At 34.7% G+C, this 16,565-nt stretch overlaps 1 protein-coding gene across 1 annotated transcript; it reads left to right on the plus strand.

Moving 5' to 3' along the window:
* Window positions 1-4,044: 4,044 nt before the first annotated feature.
* Window positions 4,045-16,565, plus strand: LOC129758682 (alpha-tubulin N-acetyltransferase). Its single transcript, XM_055756259.1, has 3 exons — window positions 4,045-4,528; window positions 15,668-15,817; window positions 16,307-16,565. Exons 1-3 carry the CDS (start codon window positions 4,422-4,424, stop codon window positions 16,563-16,565), a joined length of 516 nt encoding a protein of 171 aa, XP_055612234.1. The 5' UTR covers window positions 4,045-4,421.

Here is a 16,565-nt window from a genome sequence, read left to right on the forward strand (position 1 = left end):
TTCAGTAGGTTTTCGCACATTGTTCTAGGTTCGGAGGAAGAACGCTACTACCGAAAGCAGCGGGAAGCAGCACTACCGTAGCAGCAGCAGCAGCAAAAAAACCGGCAGCCACATGATGGTACCAACGATCAAGCGGCCACTTCCTCGAGATGGTGAAAAAACGATCAATGCAAGCAACACCCATGGGTATGAATGCATACGCTTACAAACAACATCCAGAAAATATCTGCCCATCAGGATACGATGAAAAGTATGTTACTCATTTATTTAAAATGAAATAAATGCATTGAAATGAAGAAAATCTTTTTCCTTGTTTCCGAAAATCGAATTAAAATTATGTAAAATTAACAAAAACCCATAAATCTTTTTATCGTTGAATGAGGATATGCTGTATCGTCATCGTTTTATAGGTGGATCATTAAAAAAAGATAACACGTATGATCGAATAGTTCGAAAAAAATTAATCTTCATTTAATCATAACTCTACTTAACGACCCGTTCACTGTATCGTTACGTGTGTCCAAACGATTCCAATACTATTTATGTAATCGTTCATTTATAATCCAATACTATTAGAGTAATCTTGATGGTGTCTCGGGAAAAAGATTACAGGAACGGTAGTTTTATGATACTGATTCATGCGGGTAACTGCTTGGGGACCTATCAGGTCCGCGTTAAATCTTTGATAAATATTTTAATAGAATTTCTAAAGCTTAGTGCATTTAGAAATGGGACAGTTATGAAAGCGTGTATCTCCAAAACTATTCGTTTGACTTAAATACTTTCTATGAAGGAAATGAAAGTAATCTTATGATAATTTATGAAAAAAATTGAAAAAATTTATTTATCGTTTATTATAAGAAAAATTTCTACTTTATTCTTGGTACCTCCTATTGGCCGGCGCACACTTTTTTCAGTCATGATATTCATCAGTTTTTTTTTTTAAATCTTATACTTGGTTTTATCTTTATTTTAGATGGCTACATCTTCCTCCTTCAATTTCTGCTACTTTTTGATCCAATACTTCTCTTTTAGAAGAAACCGAGGGCAATTTAGTAGATACAGCTGTTCCGAAATTAATAGAACTTGATTATTTTCGAACCACTAAAAATTGTTTTAATGGAATTTCTGTTGCCAAAATCTGATAATTACGATAAAAATAAAATTGCTCATTTTAGGCTTTTAAAAACAGCGAAAACAAAAGTTTTCGATTTGAAAATTGTTGTTTTTTCACAGGAGCAGAATTTTGACAATTCATTATATTTTATACAAAACAACCAGCAAACACATACTTCAATATGCTAGGAACCTTGCCACGAGCAGACATGTTAAAGGATTCAAACGCTGGAATTTGTTTGAAATAGAGTTTTTCGTAAATTTTGTCGTCCATCAGAAATCATCTGTGTCGTAGTCATAGGGGAGTTTTGGAGGTTAAAATTTTTATTGGCTTTTTGTTTAACATTATTGCAGATTCTTCTTAGACAAAGTTTCAAACCAAAATCTTTAATTTCAATCGAGTTAACAAGAGTAGAAAATAAATCTGATTTGAATCGCAAACTACACGCAAATAGTTTATGTTTAAAATGAAATCTTAAAACGATATTTTATTTTTTTTAAACTTCTTAAAGAAAAATGGCAACTTTTTTAACTTAGTTTTGAACGTAAGAAATTCAAATAAATACCTTACTTTTAATGTAAAATGTCTCAAACCTGAATAATTATATAGGACCTCTAATTTTATTTACTATTCTTTAAGCATACATTTTTCAAGCTAAAATGTTATAAGAAAAATATTGTCACCAAAAGCCCCCAATGAGCCGGCTCTTCCTACGGCCCTGCCTCAAGATCAGAGCACCACGTTTTGTGTATTTTTAAGTCAATTTTTGCTTCAAAGTGCCACAAGGAAGTCATCTAGGTCCAGTGTTAACACACTTTTTGCAATAGATCTGAGTTTGATTTCGAAATCACTTCAATTACCTTGATTGCATTTTTAAATTTCTGCAAGGCTGTGTTAAAAATTTAGTTCTTAAATAATTTTCCCTGTTTTTTTTTTATTTAAACATTGTTCTCTAGAGTTATTGATGCATTTGCAAAAACAAAAAATGGCACAGAAAAATCTATAGTTTCACAGAAATTTAAGCAAATTTTTGTCACAGAAACTGTGTCACAAAACATAGAATTTCGGAAACATTCACAGATTTCACAGATTTTTCAAATTTTATTCGTATGTCCAATAATATGATTTGTTATTTCAAAATAAATTTTGAATTTCTTACTTTAAACTGTAGGAAAGTGATAAAATTGATAATATAAATTGATTTCCTGAAGTAAAATGTAAAACAGAACCAATTTGTCGTGACTTTTAGATGGAATAAATGGAAATAGCATCACAGAAAACCATTACAGATTTTTTTGGGTAAGATCACAGTCTGATTTTTTTTTCGTCTAAAAAATTTTTTTTGGCAACCTCGCTTCCAAGTCCATGACTTATCAATAGGTTTAATTCTAGATACCTTTTTCTACGCCCCTCTGCACAGGATTCGACTTGTCAATTCAACCTTTTCTGAATGATGAACTTAAGTTTGAGACAAGATGATGTTATTTTGTGCGAAGTGCGAATCCAAACGTGTAGACTCATTAATGCAGTGAAACGATTGCTTGTTCAAACCCCCAATAAGAGCTTTCAAATTGGAACTATTGAAAGCGAAAGTTTTCCTCAAGTTAATGATGTTCAGTTTTAAGTTTCTCAAGTGACGTGCGTATGTGGACCAATCAATTTAGATGCCTCATATCCTTACTTTAAAATTCTAAAATTCATAGAACATTTAAAGATTTTTAATAAATTAATCATTGATAAACGATACTCAGTTGATTGATATCACTTTTGGATTTCATCCAAAAAAAAAGTGGGAGATTTTGATTGTTTTTGCATCTCCATTCGCATGCTTTTTTTTTTGTTGGCGTATGGTTTGACGAGCGTCGCCGTCGACAAATTTTGAGAGCTTCGAAGCTGCCACCACATCACCCCATGGATAGGTTCATTGGCCCACATTTTCCGCCACAGTGCCGAACGGATCTTGTGATTGGGGAAAGGTGCCACCTGCCTCATGCACCTGTGGTCGAATCTAAATCCATGTCCGTATAAAAGTTTGTTCGATGAAGATGAATCAGAAAAAAAGCAACTGTGTTTCGCTGTGTTTCGACGATGTCTTGACCACTTTCTTCATTTATTGGGCGGCAAGAAAGTTATTTTTTGGTATTTGTTATTTTTCGTTTCATAATTAATTGGTAAACATTTTTAATAACTGATTAACCGCAACCATATCCCCCTATTCTTGAATTTGAAATTATATAATACAATATTTAAATTCGATGGATGTGTAGTCACAACTTCAAAAACAAAAAAAAAAGTTAAAAATTATCAGAGCGGAACGAAAAAACCAATGCGGTTGTTTTGTGCATTTCATTTCACTTGGTTCTGTTTTGAAGGTTGAAAAAAAAATAATAACCAGAACCGGTGTTAACTAATTATACTTATTTAGACCTTTCTTCGCTAGTTTGTTGCCAAAGACGGAAGTAAAATAGATTCAAATTATGGCCTGTTAATTCGCGTTAATTTACTTTTACTCTATGCTATTACACAACACCGAATTTATGACCAACAAGAGCCGCTAATATCAACCGGTAACGAAATTGACTGGTGACCAAAAATGGATGAATTTAGTGGTCCAATAACAACGTAGATACACTTAGCAGCGACTGGCAGGCCCAATCGTTTGTTGGCAGTAAACTGATTGCATATTCATGAGGCCGGCGGCGGTTTTAATCGTCCGTACAGCAAGTGCAACCGAAATAGGTACCATTCTACTTATATCAGACCCAAATAAACAGCACTCATAATCCGAGCTAAGCTGGATATCGATTTATTTCCACGGAGCAATGACATAGAACAAATCAACACAAAAAAGCGGTACCCTCAAACCAAATTATACACATCGCATCCATATATTAGAGATTAATTTTTAATATCTATATTCTGTTTGTTTCCATTTTAATCCTTACAGAAAATTCGTCCCGTTCCGGCATTTGTGATATTAATAATTAGGTCAATCAACCCCTTGGAACACATCTGGTATTGTTACCATCATATCGTAACGGGTCCTCATAGTAGGCCAATCAACTTGGTGGAGTCCGCCGAAGAAAAAAGTGAAATGTCAAAATAAGTTACCAGAACTCAAGTGTTAGGGGAAATTTAAAATTATCCGTGCAATATTTATTGTGTAAGTGATAAACCATAAGAAAAAACCATAATCGGGATTTTTCCCTGAAGTGTGAGTGTGTGATTCTAACAAAATAGAACAACAGGGATAAGCTCCCCCTCTGAAAAAAAAAACCAACCAGGCAATAAACCCAACTGGAAAATGGAGTTCCGATTCAACTGTCATCCCCTGTTCCGGCAGCGGATTGTGCGGATCAATAATTCGCTGCTGCCGACCGGATTCGTTGCCCCCAATCGACGCGTAGCGCTGTAAGTATGATTTCTTGGTTTGAAAGTTTTTTTTTTGGTAAGAGTTCATTGAGCTTTTGACAGGGGGTTGGTTTTACTTTTATCACACGGATTTATTTTCAAAAGTTTCAAAAAAAAAAATTTGGAGTATTTGGTAAATTTCCAATTGATGAAACAAATTGAAGGATTTTTTTTAAATGGAAAAAATATCGTTGAATAATTTCCCTTAGCAATAAAGCTGTCAACTCGATTCGACTTCACTGATTCAGAAAAATTTCCCTTCTTATTAACTATAGTAGAATTTCTGATAAGGATTGTACCACTAAAAATCAGGTCGCATAAAATTTCCGATTTCCGATGACTAAAAAACGAATAAAATTTGTAGAAATATGTTTTTGTAGGGTTTTTATTAAACTTTTGGGGGAAAATACAAAAAAAAAGCTGTTGTGATGAACTTTTGAACATTTCGTGGAATACTTCCCATGAATTTCTGCACAATTTCAAAATCAACCATATCGACAATTTTTTCCATCTCTTCGCAATATCAGACGATGTTTTGATAGATTTGCCACCCTTTGCTATTTCGTAGCTCCCTTACAGCTACGTTTATAGCTGCTACGAATCGGAAATTATCTTACGAGGTTAAAAGGCGCAAACTATACCGTCGGCACTTAAGCGCCATCCACTAACAGTAGATGTGCCAACGGTCATCAATCAGTTAGCCCGGACTCTTACTCCAGGGGGGGACAATTTAAATTTGCGCGGATCTCGTTTGTTGAAACTAGGCAATCTCAAGGGAAATATCGGAAGAATAACAAACAAATTTTAGAAGTAAAATAAACTTACCGACGGCGCGCCAATCACTTCCGCCCAGCATCTTAGCGCAGACCTTCAATTGGCCTCCAAGGACCAGGTTCAACAACCAGTAGGCACTTCCGCTACCCGAAAGATCCCGTTAACCGAACTGAATGCACAATAACGTGTCGGAGACTACCAGCTTCAACAATTTTCAGATTTCCGATTCTATATATGTAGATCCAACGACTACGGACTACGAATTTTTCGACTTCTGAGCGACTTCTCCAATCAGTGTCTCGAATATTAAGAGCCCGGTTTTCAGTTTCCCAGCTAGCAAGAAGGCTTCCCGATCGCATCCCCCTATGAGGTTGGCTTCGGGTTTTTGCCAAGACAATGCTAGTAGATCGCGCGCGAAATTCCAGCATTTCTTCTCAGCGGTTGTATGGACGCTACACCGACAAGCCATTTTACTTCTGGTAGCCCTCTTGACGTCGGATCGTGAAGTTCAATCCGCTTCAACAGGGCCGGTTCATTATTCGCTACCTAGAGATATTAAACTTGAGATTGCCAGTAAAAAGAACTCAAATATAAAAATAAATTGCAACGCAACAAGGTTCAACAAAACTATTCTGTGTGGGAGTCAATAAGCTTTTATAATTAGCTTTATAAAAGTTGTCATATCTGGGCCAACTAGTCCAAATATTAACTTTAAAGCAGTTGTGCTAAAGCATAGAAAGCGCTCCGGCTGATAAAGTAGCTTTATTTTTTTTTTTTGGTTTTAAAATTGTTTTATTGATGTCTAATATAAGATAAGTTTACATATCATATCACGTCTCTAAGTTTAAATGAAATTCTAACGCTGAAACATCTAATCTGCTATTGCTTGAATCAATAAAGCTGATGTATCTACTTAGATATTTTAATATTTTCAATTTGTTTTCTTTGCTGAATGTGTTTAAGACTGGTCGAAATATATCTTCGAAGTTTAGTGTTCTACGTCTATTAAGAATTTCGCTGATTTTCGTTTTAAATACGTGAAAGGCGTCGTTCAATCTGGGGCAGTCGCAATATTTGTGTCTTATCGTTTCAGTCTGCGCGTCGCAGTGCTCGCAGTTCTCGTCGTCAGCTCTTCCAATTGTATGTAGGAGTTGTCTGCATATAGCCTTTTCATTCGTCCACAGATACAGCTTTTCTTTCTGGGCGGAACTAAGCTTACGCATAGAAATGTTCCTCCAAATTTGTTTCCAGGCGATGGTCGGGTTTCTTCGTTCAACTCGCGGTATCTCAGTGTGTGTCAGGAAATGGCAGTAGATCTCGTTCGCACTATGTCTTCGCTGCAGGTCTGGGGGTAGCGTTGGCCATAACTGTTTTATGGTTTTGATATCGGGGAGACTAGTTGGGGCTGCCGTATTACTTGCTATCAACGCACTATAGTAAGGCATGGATGCAGTTTCTGCCAAGTGTCTATGTATCAAGAGGGATTTACATTTCAGGCTTGGTAGGTGAAAGTTAAGCCCCCCTTGATCGATTTTCCGAGCAATTTGTTGCATAGGCACTCGCGCACAGTGTCCTTTCCAGATGAAGTTCCCACACATGGACGTTATTTTTGCCACATGTTGGGAATTTGGTGGAAGTATAGAGGCAATATACCACATTTTTGAGTTAACGAAAGTGTTAAGAAGCATAACTTTTTGTCCCACACTCAACATGCGCATCGAATGAAGCCATGTAAGTTGAGTGATTTTTGAAACTAGTGAGTTCCAGTTCATTCTGTTCATCACCCGAATAGAGTTAGCATACATCACTCCCAAGACCTTGATTGTGTCTGTTGTTTGAAGCCACGGTACACTTATCGGTTCACCACTTAGGAACCCAACATCTATTAGGATATATTGACAGTTTTACACGAACACCACCTTAGCAGGAGGCCTCAGCCCTAACCTCAAACCATGGGAGAACAGAATCAATTTTTGAGAAGGGCGCACGATAAACGCGATTTTGCGGTACGAATATCGACAAATTCGCCCTGTGGAAAAGCGACACATAGATGCTCGTGTTTTGATTTTTTTGGGTGGTCAAGGCTGCCAAGTGCATTGATATTTGGAAAATGATTATATTTTAAATTGAATTTTTATTGAAAAACGTTTTCATGAGTACTGAGAATTTGCAACTTTCCCCTAGATTTCTATTAGAATATGAAATTAAACGCAATATTTATCTGAACTGAATAACAACTGTCTGTATCGCACACTTAAACGATGTAGCGAATTATGTGAAAATGTTATAAATAATCAGAGCATGCAGGCTATTATTTTCATAGTCAACATAGACGTGGCTTTTATGAATTTACTTTTTTTTGTAGCAGTGAATGATTTTGCATTCGTTTATAAGTTGGAAACAACTCTTTTTACTTTACCGAGCAGTACATGAAAATATATTTCAGATGTTTTAAATTCACCTTGAAAATTCATTAGCGGAAGATGGCTTATCTTCATCTATTTTATTAAAGACGCCCCGTAATGAATTCAAACGCTTAGCTGTTTATTGTTAAAAAATTTAATCAATTCAGAAATATTATAATTAGTTTAAAAAAAACAAATACTGATTTTAGTAACGCACCTAGCATCACTGGTAAGGCCGTCAGCTCATCAAAGTTTGAGGTTATGGCTGAGGCCAATTTTTCTCCAATACTGTCGCCCGTATATACCCTTATAGCAGTAGTCTTGTTGAAGTTTAGCTTAGCCCCCGATACCAAACCAAACTGTGTAAACAAATTTTTTATAAGTTCTATTTCGTTCACTGTTGTCACTATCACACTTATATCGTCGGCATATGCTACTACCAAATCCCGACCACACACACGCTCAATTCGTGATAGAAGAGGTTGTAGATATAGCACGAAAAGATGCATGGAGAGAGGATCTCCTTGCCGCACAGATCTCTCAATCCGAAATGATGCCGATAGATGACCGTTGATTAGTAGACGAGAAGATGATCGCTCAGCAAATCTGATGATAAGGTTCACCATTTCTCTATTGAGTCCCAGAGAACACATGGTATTCTGCAGGTATTGGTGATCTACGCGGTCGAACGCAGAATCCAAGTCGAAGGAGATCAGTTTCCCTCTCTGTTTACGTTCGATGAGGGACGCAATTCGATCTTTGAGAGAGAGTGTCGCCTGAAAAATATTTCTTCCTGGATTTGAGCATTTCTGACTCTCGGTGAGAATATGGTGTTCTACCATCACTTTTTCCAATCGGGTTTTCAGTATACGGGAGACAAGTTTGTAGTCGCTATTTAATAGCGATATTGGTCTGTAAGACTTCACTGTTTCTTCGTTGCACTTTTTTTTCACTAATACAATTATTCCACTCACTAGTTCCGTAGGTATGTTACCAGCAAGGATCTCGTTCAGTATGAGATTTAGCTCACGATGGATAACGTCGAATGTTCGCAGGTAGAATTCGCGCGGTATACCGTCGGGGCCAGCAGCTTTCCGTGGTGCACTAGTTTTAATTGCGGTCCATATTTCCGCAGTGGTGATTTCGTTCATGCAGGCCAGGTTCGCTTCGCTGTCGTTCGGTATTGTATTGGTGCATAAAAACTGGTCTTCAGCATGTTCGTCTCGGTGGCCTCTCGCGTACAGATTTTGAAAGTGGCTCAATAACGATCTTTCAATTTCTTCGGGTTCTTGCGTTATAATACCCTGACTGTTTTTCAATCGTGTGATTAGAGTTTGTTTTCTCCGTCGGTCACCAAGCTGGTATGACGATAAGGATTCACCTGCAAGGTATGTTTCATTTGGGCGAACGAAAAGCGAAGTGTAGCGACGTTGATGAAGAAGCATCTCGGATTTAATACGATCGATGGTGGTTAATAGTTGGGGGTTTTGGTAATACTCGTTATATGCCCGGTTTAGATTGGCATATAGACGTTGTTGTTCGAAATGGAAAAGATTGTAAGCAATGCTAGATTTCCATCGAAAAAAACGTTTTATTTTTTGCTTCGCGAAACCTATCCACCATTCAGTCCATGAGGAGAAGGTTCGTCGCTGTCGGGTCCATTGACGCCAATGTGATTCAAACTCTTCAATGTTTTCAGCTGTAGTGTGTGGTTGAATGGACCAATAGCTATTACCTTGTGCTCGGCCGAGAGATGGAAGACATATTCTTGCTGTTACACCCTTGTGGTCCGAGAAGCAGCATACATGGGTATTGATGGATCGTAGATACGTTCGGAGGCTGGAGCTTGTATAGATACGGTCTAGACAAGCTGATGAGTTGTGTGTTATATATGTGTGTTAAGACTCTCTAGGAGACAACTGAACCCACACGTCTAAAAGTTTCATTTGTTGTATAAGTGCCTGGAGAGCTGGACTATTACTATTGTAGAAGTTGTAGAAGATCTCTCTTTCTCTGCGGTACGCACTGCCAGAGGGAGCATAAATATTACAGAGTGTTGTGTTGTTTACTCGTGTAGTGATTCTCCCGTCTAAGCTTTTCTCGACGTGTGAGAATTGTATGTATTGCTTAAGAGCTATAGTGGTTCCTCGTCTTGAGTGATCTATGTTGCAGAGGACGTTGTAGCCTGGTAGGGACAGGTTGTTGTTTTTGACTTCTTGTAAGAAAATGATATCGAGATCCATCGTTCTCACAAAGGTTCTCAGAGCGTTTAATTTATTGGTGTTGGTGATAGTGTTGATATTAATAGTTCCTATATTATACTACCTGTGTTCATAGTATCATGTCTTCATCGGCACTCTGTCTGCTCTTTTTGTAGAGTGGTTTGTTTCGGCTGGAGCGCAAGCTGGTTGAAGAGGTGGCAGAATCATCAGTCTCATTTCCGTCGGGTAGTTTTCGGTGCAAAGTTTCGTGTTTTTTTACAGCGGCTCTGGTTATCGGTGGTGGCATTATGGTGACTTTCGAATTATCTTCAAAAGTAAGAGGTTTCATCTGCACGAGCTGAGGTTTTCGGTTTTGTTGAGTCGGCGATTGTACAGCTGCCGGGGTATGGTCCGTGAAGGTTTCCTTGGGGGCTGATGGTGGTATTGGGTTTGGCTGGTTCGAGAGGACTTTTGCATAGGAGAGTTTGTTTTGATCGGCAGCAAGTTTTTGCACCAAAAGCTTTTTGTTTTGAATGCAGGGTATACCTATGTGGACGAATTCATTACAGTGGGGGCATGTCGGTTTCTGACCTCTGTAACTGATAGCTACTTGTTGGGAATCAATATTTATTATCGAGGGAATGTTTTTCTCAACGATCATCCTCGCAATTCTCACTCCAGTTGATGTTCCACCAAACAGATATTTAGCATCCCACAGTTGTTCGCGAATCGATAAAATTTCCCCGTAAGAGGCAAGTGTATCAGAGATGTCTTCATTGGAAGTTTCTTCGGCGAGATCGAAGATTTTAACATCAACAGCTCCATCTTCCATGATAATGCGCAGCTTGTAGGCTTTGCCCTCGATCACAACGTTGTGTTTGTTGTCATGCTGTTCTACGATTTGTTCAGCAAGTGCCAGGTCAGTGACCTTTACGAACACACATGCATGTCGTTTGCTCGGTTGAATCATAGTTACGTTTTCACGTGTTAGCTCGAGCTGCTGCCCGATAAAGTTGTGTATTGCTTCGTAAGCCGGAGGCTTTGGAATGTTCGAGAAATCAATACGAAAAGTATTTTCGCGACGTGCCATCCCGGAATCGAAATGCGCGAGCTCGCGTCGCGACACTTGACCCGAATTGGTAAATAGAAAGCGTTATTAATAGACCGTGTGAAACTTCGATTTACTATTCGCTCGTAGAACACGACTGAACGTCTCGAAAGTTTGACGCTAACTGATAGAATAGTTTTAAGCGAGCTGTGAAGGTTTGATTAAAACTAAAATTGTTACTCTAAAGGGATGAAAATCCCTAATCCTATAGGATGAAAATCCCGAAAAAAAATAATTACATTGTTACTCGGGCCTTGAAGATTCTGCATCAGCTTATCGAAAGAGTTGACATGAGCTAATTAACATTGATATCTTCAAAAATTTGACTGTCAAATCTAAAAATTATGGCATTTATATCATGTCGATTTGGCATAAATGTCTCTTACATTAGGTTTCTATGTGTTGAAGTTTTGGCATGCATGACTGGATAATTGTGAAGACTTGGCATTCCTTAGTTGGCATGATGATTCTAAAAATTAGGATTATATATTCAAATTTTTGATTACTATCTTGAAATTTTACATTGATGTCTGGCAGGTTTGGAAAACTCCTCGCCTTTGACGTTGGATTTATTTTCAAAAGTTTCCATTGAACTTTGAAAACTTTGCTATTTTTCTATTGAAGGAACCAACAGTTGAATTTCTGAAACTGGTATCAGAAGTCTTTTTGAATAGTGGGCATCAGAATATTAACAATTTTTCTGGAGAAAAGCTATAAATGCAGTGATCCATAGAAATTAAATTGACAACTTGGATTTTGGCGTTTATGTCTAAAATATTCTGTAGTAAATTAGGTTAAGTTTACGTCAATATAAGTAAGTAGTAAGTAAGTAATATATTGAGAATTTTTCATTGATATCTTTTGGCATAAATATTTCGAAAGTTTATCATTGATTTTCTAATAAATTTAAACAGATATGTTTAAGAATTTTCCGTATTAACTACGACGATTTGACAGTAATGAACATTTTACATCGATGTCTTGACGATATGCATATGTACTATCAAAATTTTGCATATTTTTCTGGTAGATTTAGTTTTGATAAAGGTGCTGATAATTTGACATTTATTCTGAAAAGATAGATTTAAAACCAATTTGATATCACTATTTTTTTTAAATATTCAACCCTGGTTAATTTTTTTTATTTTTTTTTGTATTTTTTTGTTCATTTTCTTTTAATATTTTCTATTTTCATTTTCTATTTTTTCTTATTTTTATTTTCCTTTAATTTTCATTTTATCTCTAAATTTTTTTTTTCTTAATTTCTTATATATTTCTTTTTATAATTTTCTTTTATTTTTTTTATTTTTTTTATTTTCTGTTTTTATTTTCTTTTTTTTTTGTTTTCTTTTCATGATCATTCTTTATATTTTCTTTTAATTTAATTTTTTTTAACGCTTTTTGTTTTATTTTCTTTTGTTTTGTTTTCTTTTTAAATTTCTTTTTATATTTTCTTTTTTTTCATTTTATTTATTTTCTCATTTTTTCATGAGGTTTTTTCTTATTTTATTTTTCATTTTTTTCTTTTAATTTCTTTTCTTTTCTTCTTTATTAATTTTATATTTTATTTTTTTTTTCTTTTTTTTTCCTTTTTTTTCCTTTTTTTCTTTTTCTATTTTTTTCCTTTTTTATTTTTGTCCTTATTTATTTTTTTCCCTTTTATCCTTTTTTATCTTTTCTCCCTTTTTTATTTTTTTTCCTTTTTTGATTTTTCCTTTTTTAATTGTTTTCCTGTTTGAATTTTTTCCGTTTTTAATTTTTCTCTTTTTCCTTTTCTTTCCTTTTTTTATTTTTTATTTCTTTTATCATTTTTTTCCCTTTTTTATTTTTTTTCCTTTTTATATTTTCCTATTTTTATTTTTTTAAGTTTTTTTCCGTTGTTTATTTTTTTGTTCCCCGCTTTTATTTTTTTCCTTTTTAAGTTTTTTAATTTTTTTTCTTTTTTTATTCGTTTTCCCCTTTTTATCATTTTCTTTTCTTGTTTTTTTCTTTTTTTTTATTTCTTTTCCTTTATTTTATTTTTTCTCCTTTTTAATTTTTTATTCTTTTTTTTTATTTTTATTCTTTTTTATATTTTTATTTTTTTATATTTTTATCTTTTTATTTATATTTTTATTCGTTTTTTTTCTTCTTTTTTATTTTTTTTTTTATTTTTATCTTCTTGTTTTAATTTTTTTCTTTTTATTTTTTATCTTTTTTATTTTTTTCTTTTTATGTTTCTTTTTTTTTCTTTTTCTTTTTATTTCTTCTTTTTTTCTTTTTGTTTCTTCTTTTATTTTCTTTTTTTTTCTTCTTTTGTTTTCTTTTTTTCTTCGTTGTTTGCTTCTTTTTTTTCTTTTTTTTATTTTTTTATTTTTTTTCTTCTTTTTTCAATTTTTTTCACCTCTTTCTTCTTTTTTCAATTTTTTTCTTGTTTTTTATTATTTTATTCCATCATTTCTTTTTTATATTTTTTTTATTCTTCTTTTTTTATTTTTTTATTTTCTATTTTTTTCATTTTTTAACTAACGACACTTAACCATCATTGTATTTAGTCTTTGTGTCTGGTACTCATAATAATGTTTAAAAAACTTGATCTGATTATCTTGAAGATTTGCTATGCATCATATAGAAATTGTAAAGACTAAATATTACTATTTTGAAGATATTTTTAAAATTGAGGATTGATATGTATATTAAGAATTTGACATCGAAATTATGAAGATTAGGAATGAGTATCTTGAAATATTTGGTGTAGATTTCTTAATGTTTAAAAATGACATGAAAAGGTTTTTTTTTTCAACCTTTGCAATGATACTAAAAAATTTTTTAAAGATGATTGATTTATTGTAAATTTGAAATAGATATTTTTAAAATTTGTTAAACATATATTCTAAACTGTATATTGATATCCTGAAAGTTTGGCATCAGAATGATGAAAAATTGTTAGATATATACTAAGCATGCACATCATGAAGGCTTGGATATGCATTTGTTGAATTTACATGTACAAAATGAAGATTTGGCAAGAATCCTTTGAGTGGTCTTTAAAATCTTCAATTTTTATTGCTGAATCATAAAAAAATCGATTTATTGCTCAAATATAAGGAATTTATATACTTCTCGTTAGTATGCAAATATTTGGAATATCTTAATATGTGAAATATTTGTTAGTGATATTTTTAGAGATGTACCAATGACTAGCCAATATTATATTGAATGCTTGGCATAACTGTTTTAAAGTTTATGTAAATAATTTGACACAGATATTTTTTAAATTTAATATTCATTTGGTATTGATTTCTGAAAGATTTTAAAAATAATACGCTATGAGTCTGATATCTTAATAGAAGATTTGGTATAAATTTCTTAAGAATTTGGCATTGCTTCTCAGAAAACGGTATTTAAATCTTGGAAATCTTTCTTTAATTGAGAAAATCAATTAAAACAGTAGCAAAAAATTAGAAGATTAGAATATCGCTGACCCAATCAGTTATAAATCTCGAAAATTAGGTGCTGGAAATGTGAAGTTTATTTCATGAATATGCATTAAATTTCTTTAAGGTATTACAACGTCTCTAAAAATGTAGTATGAAAATCTTGAAGGTTTGATCCTGGAAATTTGAAAGTTTTAAAATTTCACTGCTATGATATGATATGATAAAATTTTGTTCAAAAGTCCTCATTCAAATCTTTAAGAATTGGAATAAATATTGGCAAATAAAGTTGGCATCTAACTTGATGGGTTTGCATCGATTATTGAATCTTTGGAATTTTAAGAGATTTTCATTAAAAATGATTTAGAGGCAGATTTGAGATTCAGATTGTAGTATTTTTTTATTGTTTTTTACCTATTGTATATTTATGAAGATTATAATTAATCAAATTTCAAAAATTCATAATTTTCAAATTTTGTAACAATTTCCGATAGTTAAACTAAGCCAACACATATAAATTAAGCTCAGTTTTTCATCCTTATCTTATAAGGTATAATGAATGGATAATCAAAATCAGACTATGGTAATAATAATCCGATCAAATCAGCCAAATCCATCTTGGTTAGCATCATGAAATGCTGTCACGTCAAATCGGGTGGTAGGTAGGTGTAGTATCGTATCCACCGGATCAGCTCATCAATCAACCCCATTAGAGGTTTTTGTTTTAGATTTTGCATCAAATTCATTAGACTGCCCGAAAACCGCACACGGCATTCAAAAGCTCATTAAAAATGTCAACACGATTTTATCGCTCGCTCTCCCGCTGGCCGAAAATCGCTCTCTGCTGAACGCCCATTCGAATCAATTGTGCCCGAAGCCAATCTTGAAAATACATAGTTATAATTTTAACGACCCCAAAAGGGGCATTTGCTGAAAAAGGGAAGAGTTTAATCCCGAACGAAATTTATTACCCTACTGATCGTAGTATGTGTTGGCTTTTTGGCGTGATGAGTCTCCCACTTGAACCTGGTTTGGCAGATCGATCCGCAAATGTGCTTTTTAAGGGTAATCTAGTAATCTGCTGAGTGCGGGACCAAACTTGGCAAAAGCGTGGGTTGCTTCGATCTATTGTTCGGAAGCCTGTAGTCAAATCAGACTCAATCAAACTACGATTAAAACAGTTGTGTTTATAGCTTTAACTGTAATTTGTTTTGTTTTGTTTTCATTTTTTGCAGCGATGCCACCGCACAAATCGCCGAAATCATTAACTTTGTCGGTCAACTGTCGGCCCATGCCCAAGGACTGTCGAATCCGGTCACTACCTCGCAAAAACTGCGGAGCTCCGATCATCACATCTACCTTATGTTCGAATCGAACGATAGAAAGTAAGTATGCGCCATTGTTTTTTAAGGTTTTTTGAATATTTTTTCTTCCATAGCATGAAAAAGATTTAAAAGTTAATCCTTTAAGCATTGTCTGTAGCCTTCCAGCCTTCCAACTTTTATAATCATATGATAAGCAGATTTTTCCAGATTTTTTTAATGCAAGGTTGTAGAACTTCTTTTAAAAGTTTGTAAATTATTCCAACAATTCAACTTTCTCGAGCCTCGTAACACAAATTCTACCGCAGTTGTACGAAATCAGTTCAAGATAATTTCAACTTTCTTTGTAAACCAGGCAGCAACGATTGCGTGTCCTGGTGCCATTCCGTCGTTTTTATTTATCCCCAGCCGTTATTCCTCATTTTTTTGTATGTTGGTTTTCTGAAAAAGTCGCTCCTAAATCCAGCGCGGTTTGAAAATATGTCCCCATTTCTCACCAGGACAAATTGTACACTTTCTAACCGAACTCAAATGACTTTTCTTTCCCTGCAGCGGCCTGGTGGTGGGAATCCTGAAGGTGGGTCGCAAATCGCTGTACGTGTTCGACCAGACTGGAGAAACCGTCAATGTGACGGCACCGTGCGTGCTAGATTTTTACGTTCACGAGTCGCGACAGCGTGGTGGTCTCGGCAAGGAGCTCTTCGAATACATGCTGAACGAGGAAAAGATTCAACCCTCGGAGATGGCCATCGATCGACCGTCGGAAAAACTGCTCGGATTCCTCGCAAAGCACTACGGTGAGTTCAGCTAA

This window comes from Uranotaenia lowii, chromosome 3, assembly GCF_029784155.1.
Source record: "Uranotaenia lowii strain MFRU-FL chromosome 3, ASM2978415v1, whole genome shotgun sequence".
Lineage (NCBI taxonomy): Eukaryota > Metazoa > Arthropoda > Insecta > Diptera > Culicidae > Uranotaenia > Uranotaenia lowii.

Coding starts and splice junctions, on each gene's coding strand:
- LOC129758682 (XM_055756259.1), top strand. CDS start 4,422: ATGGAGTTCCGATTCAACTGTCATCCCCTGTTCCGGCAGCGGATTGTG. Junction 4,529..15,667: donor CCCAATCGACGCGTAGCGCT/GTAAGTATGATT, acceptor CATTTTTTGCAG/CGATGCCACCGCACAAATCG. Junction 15,818..16,306: donor TTCGAATCGAACGATAGAAA/GTAAGTATGCGC, acceptor CTTTCCCTGCAG/CGGCCTGGTGGTGGGAATCC.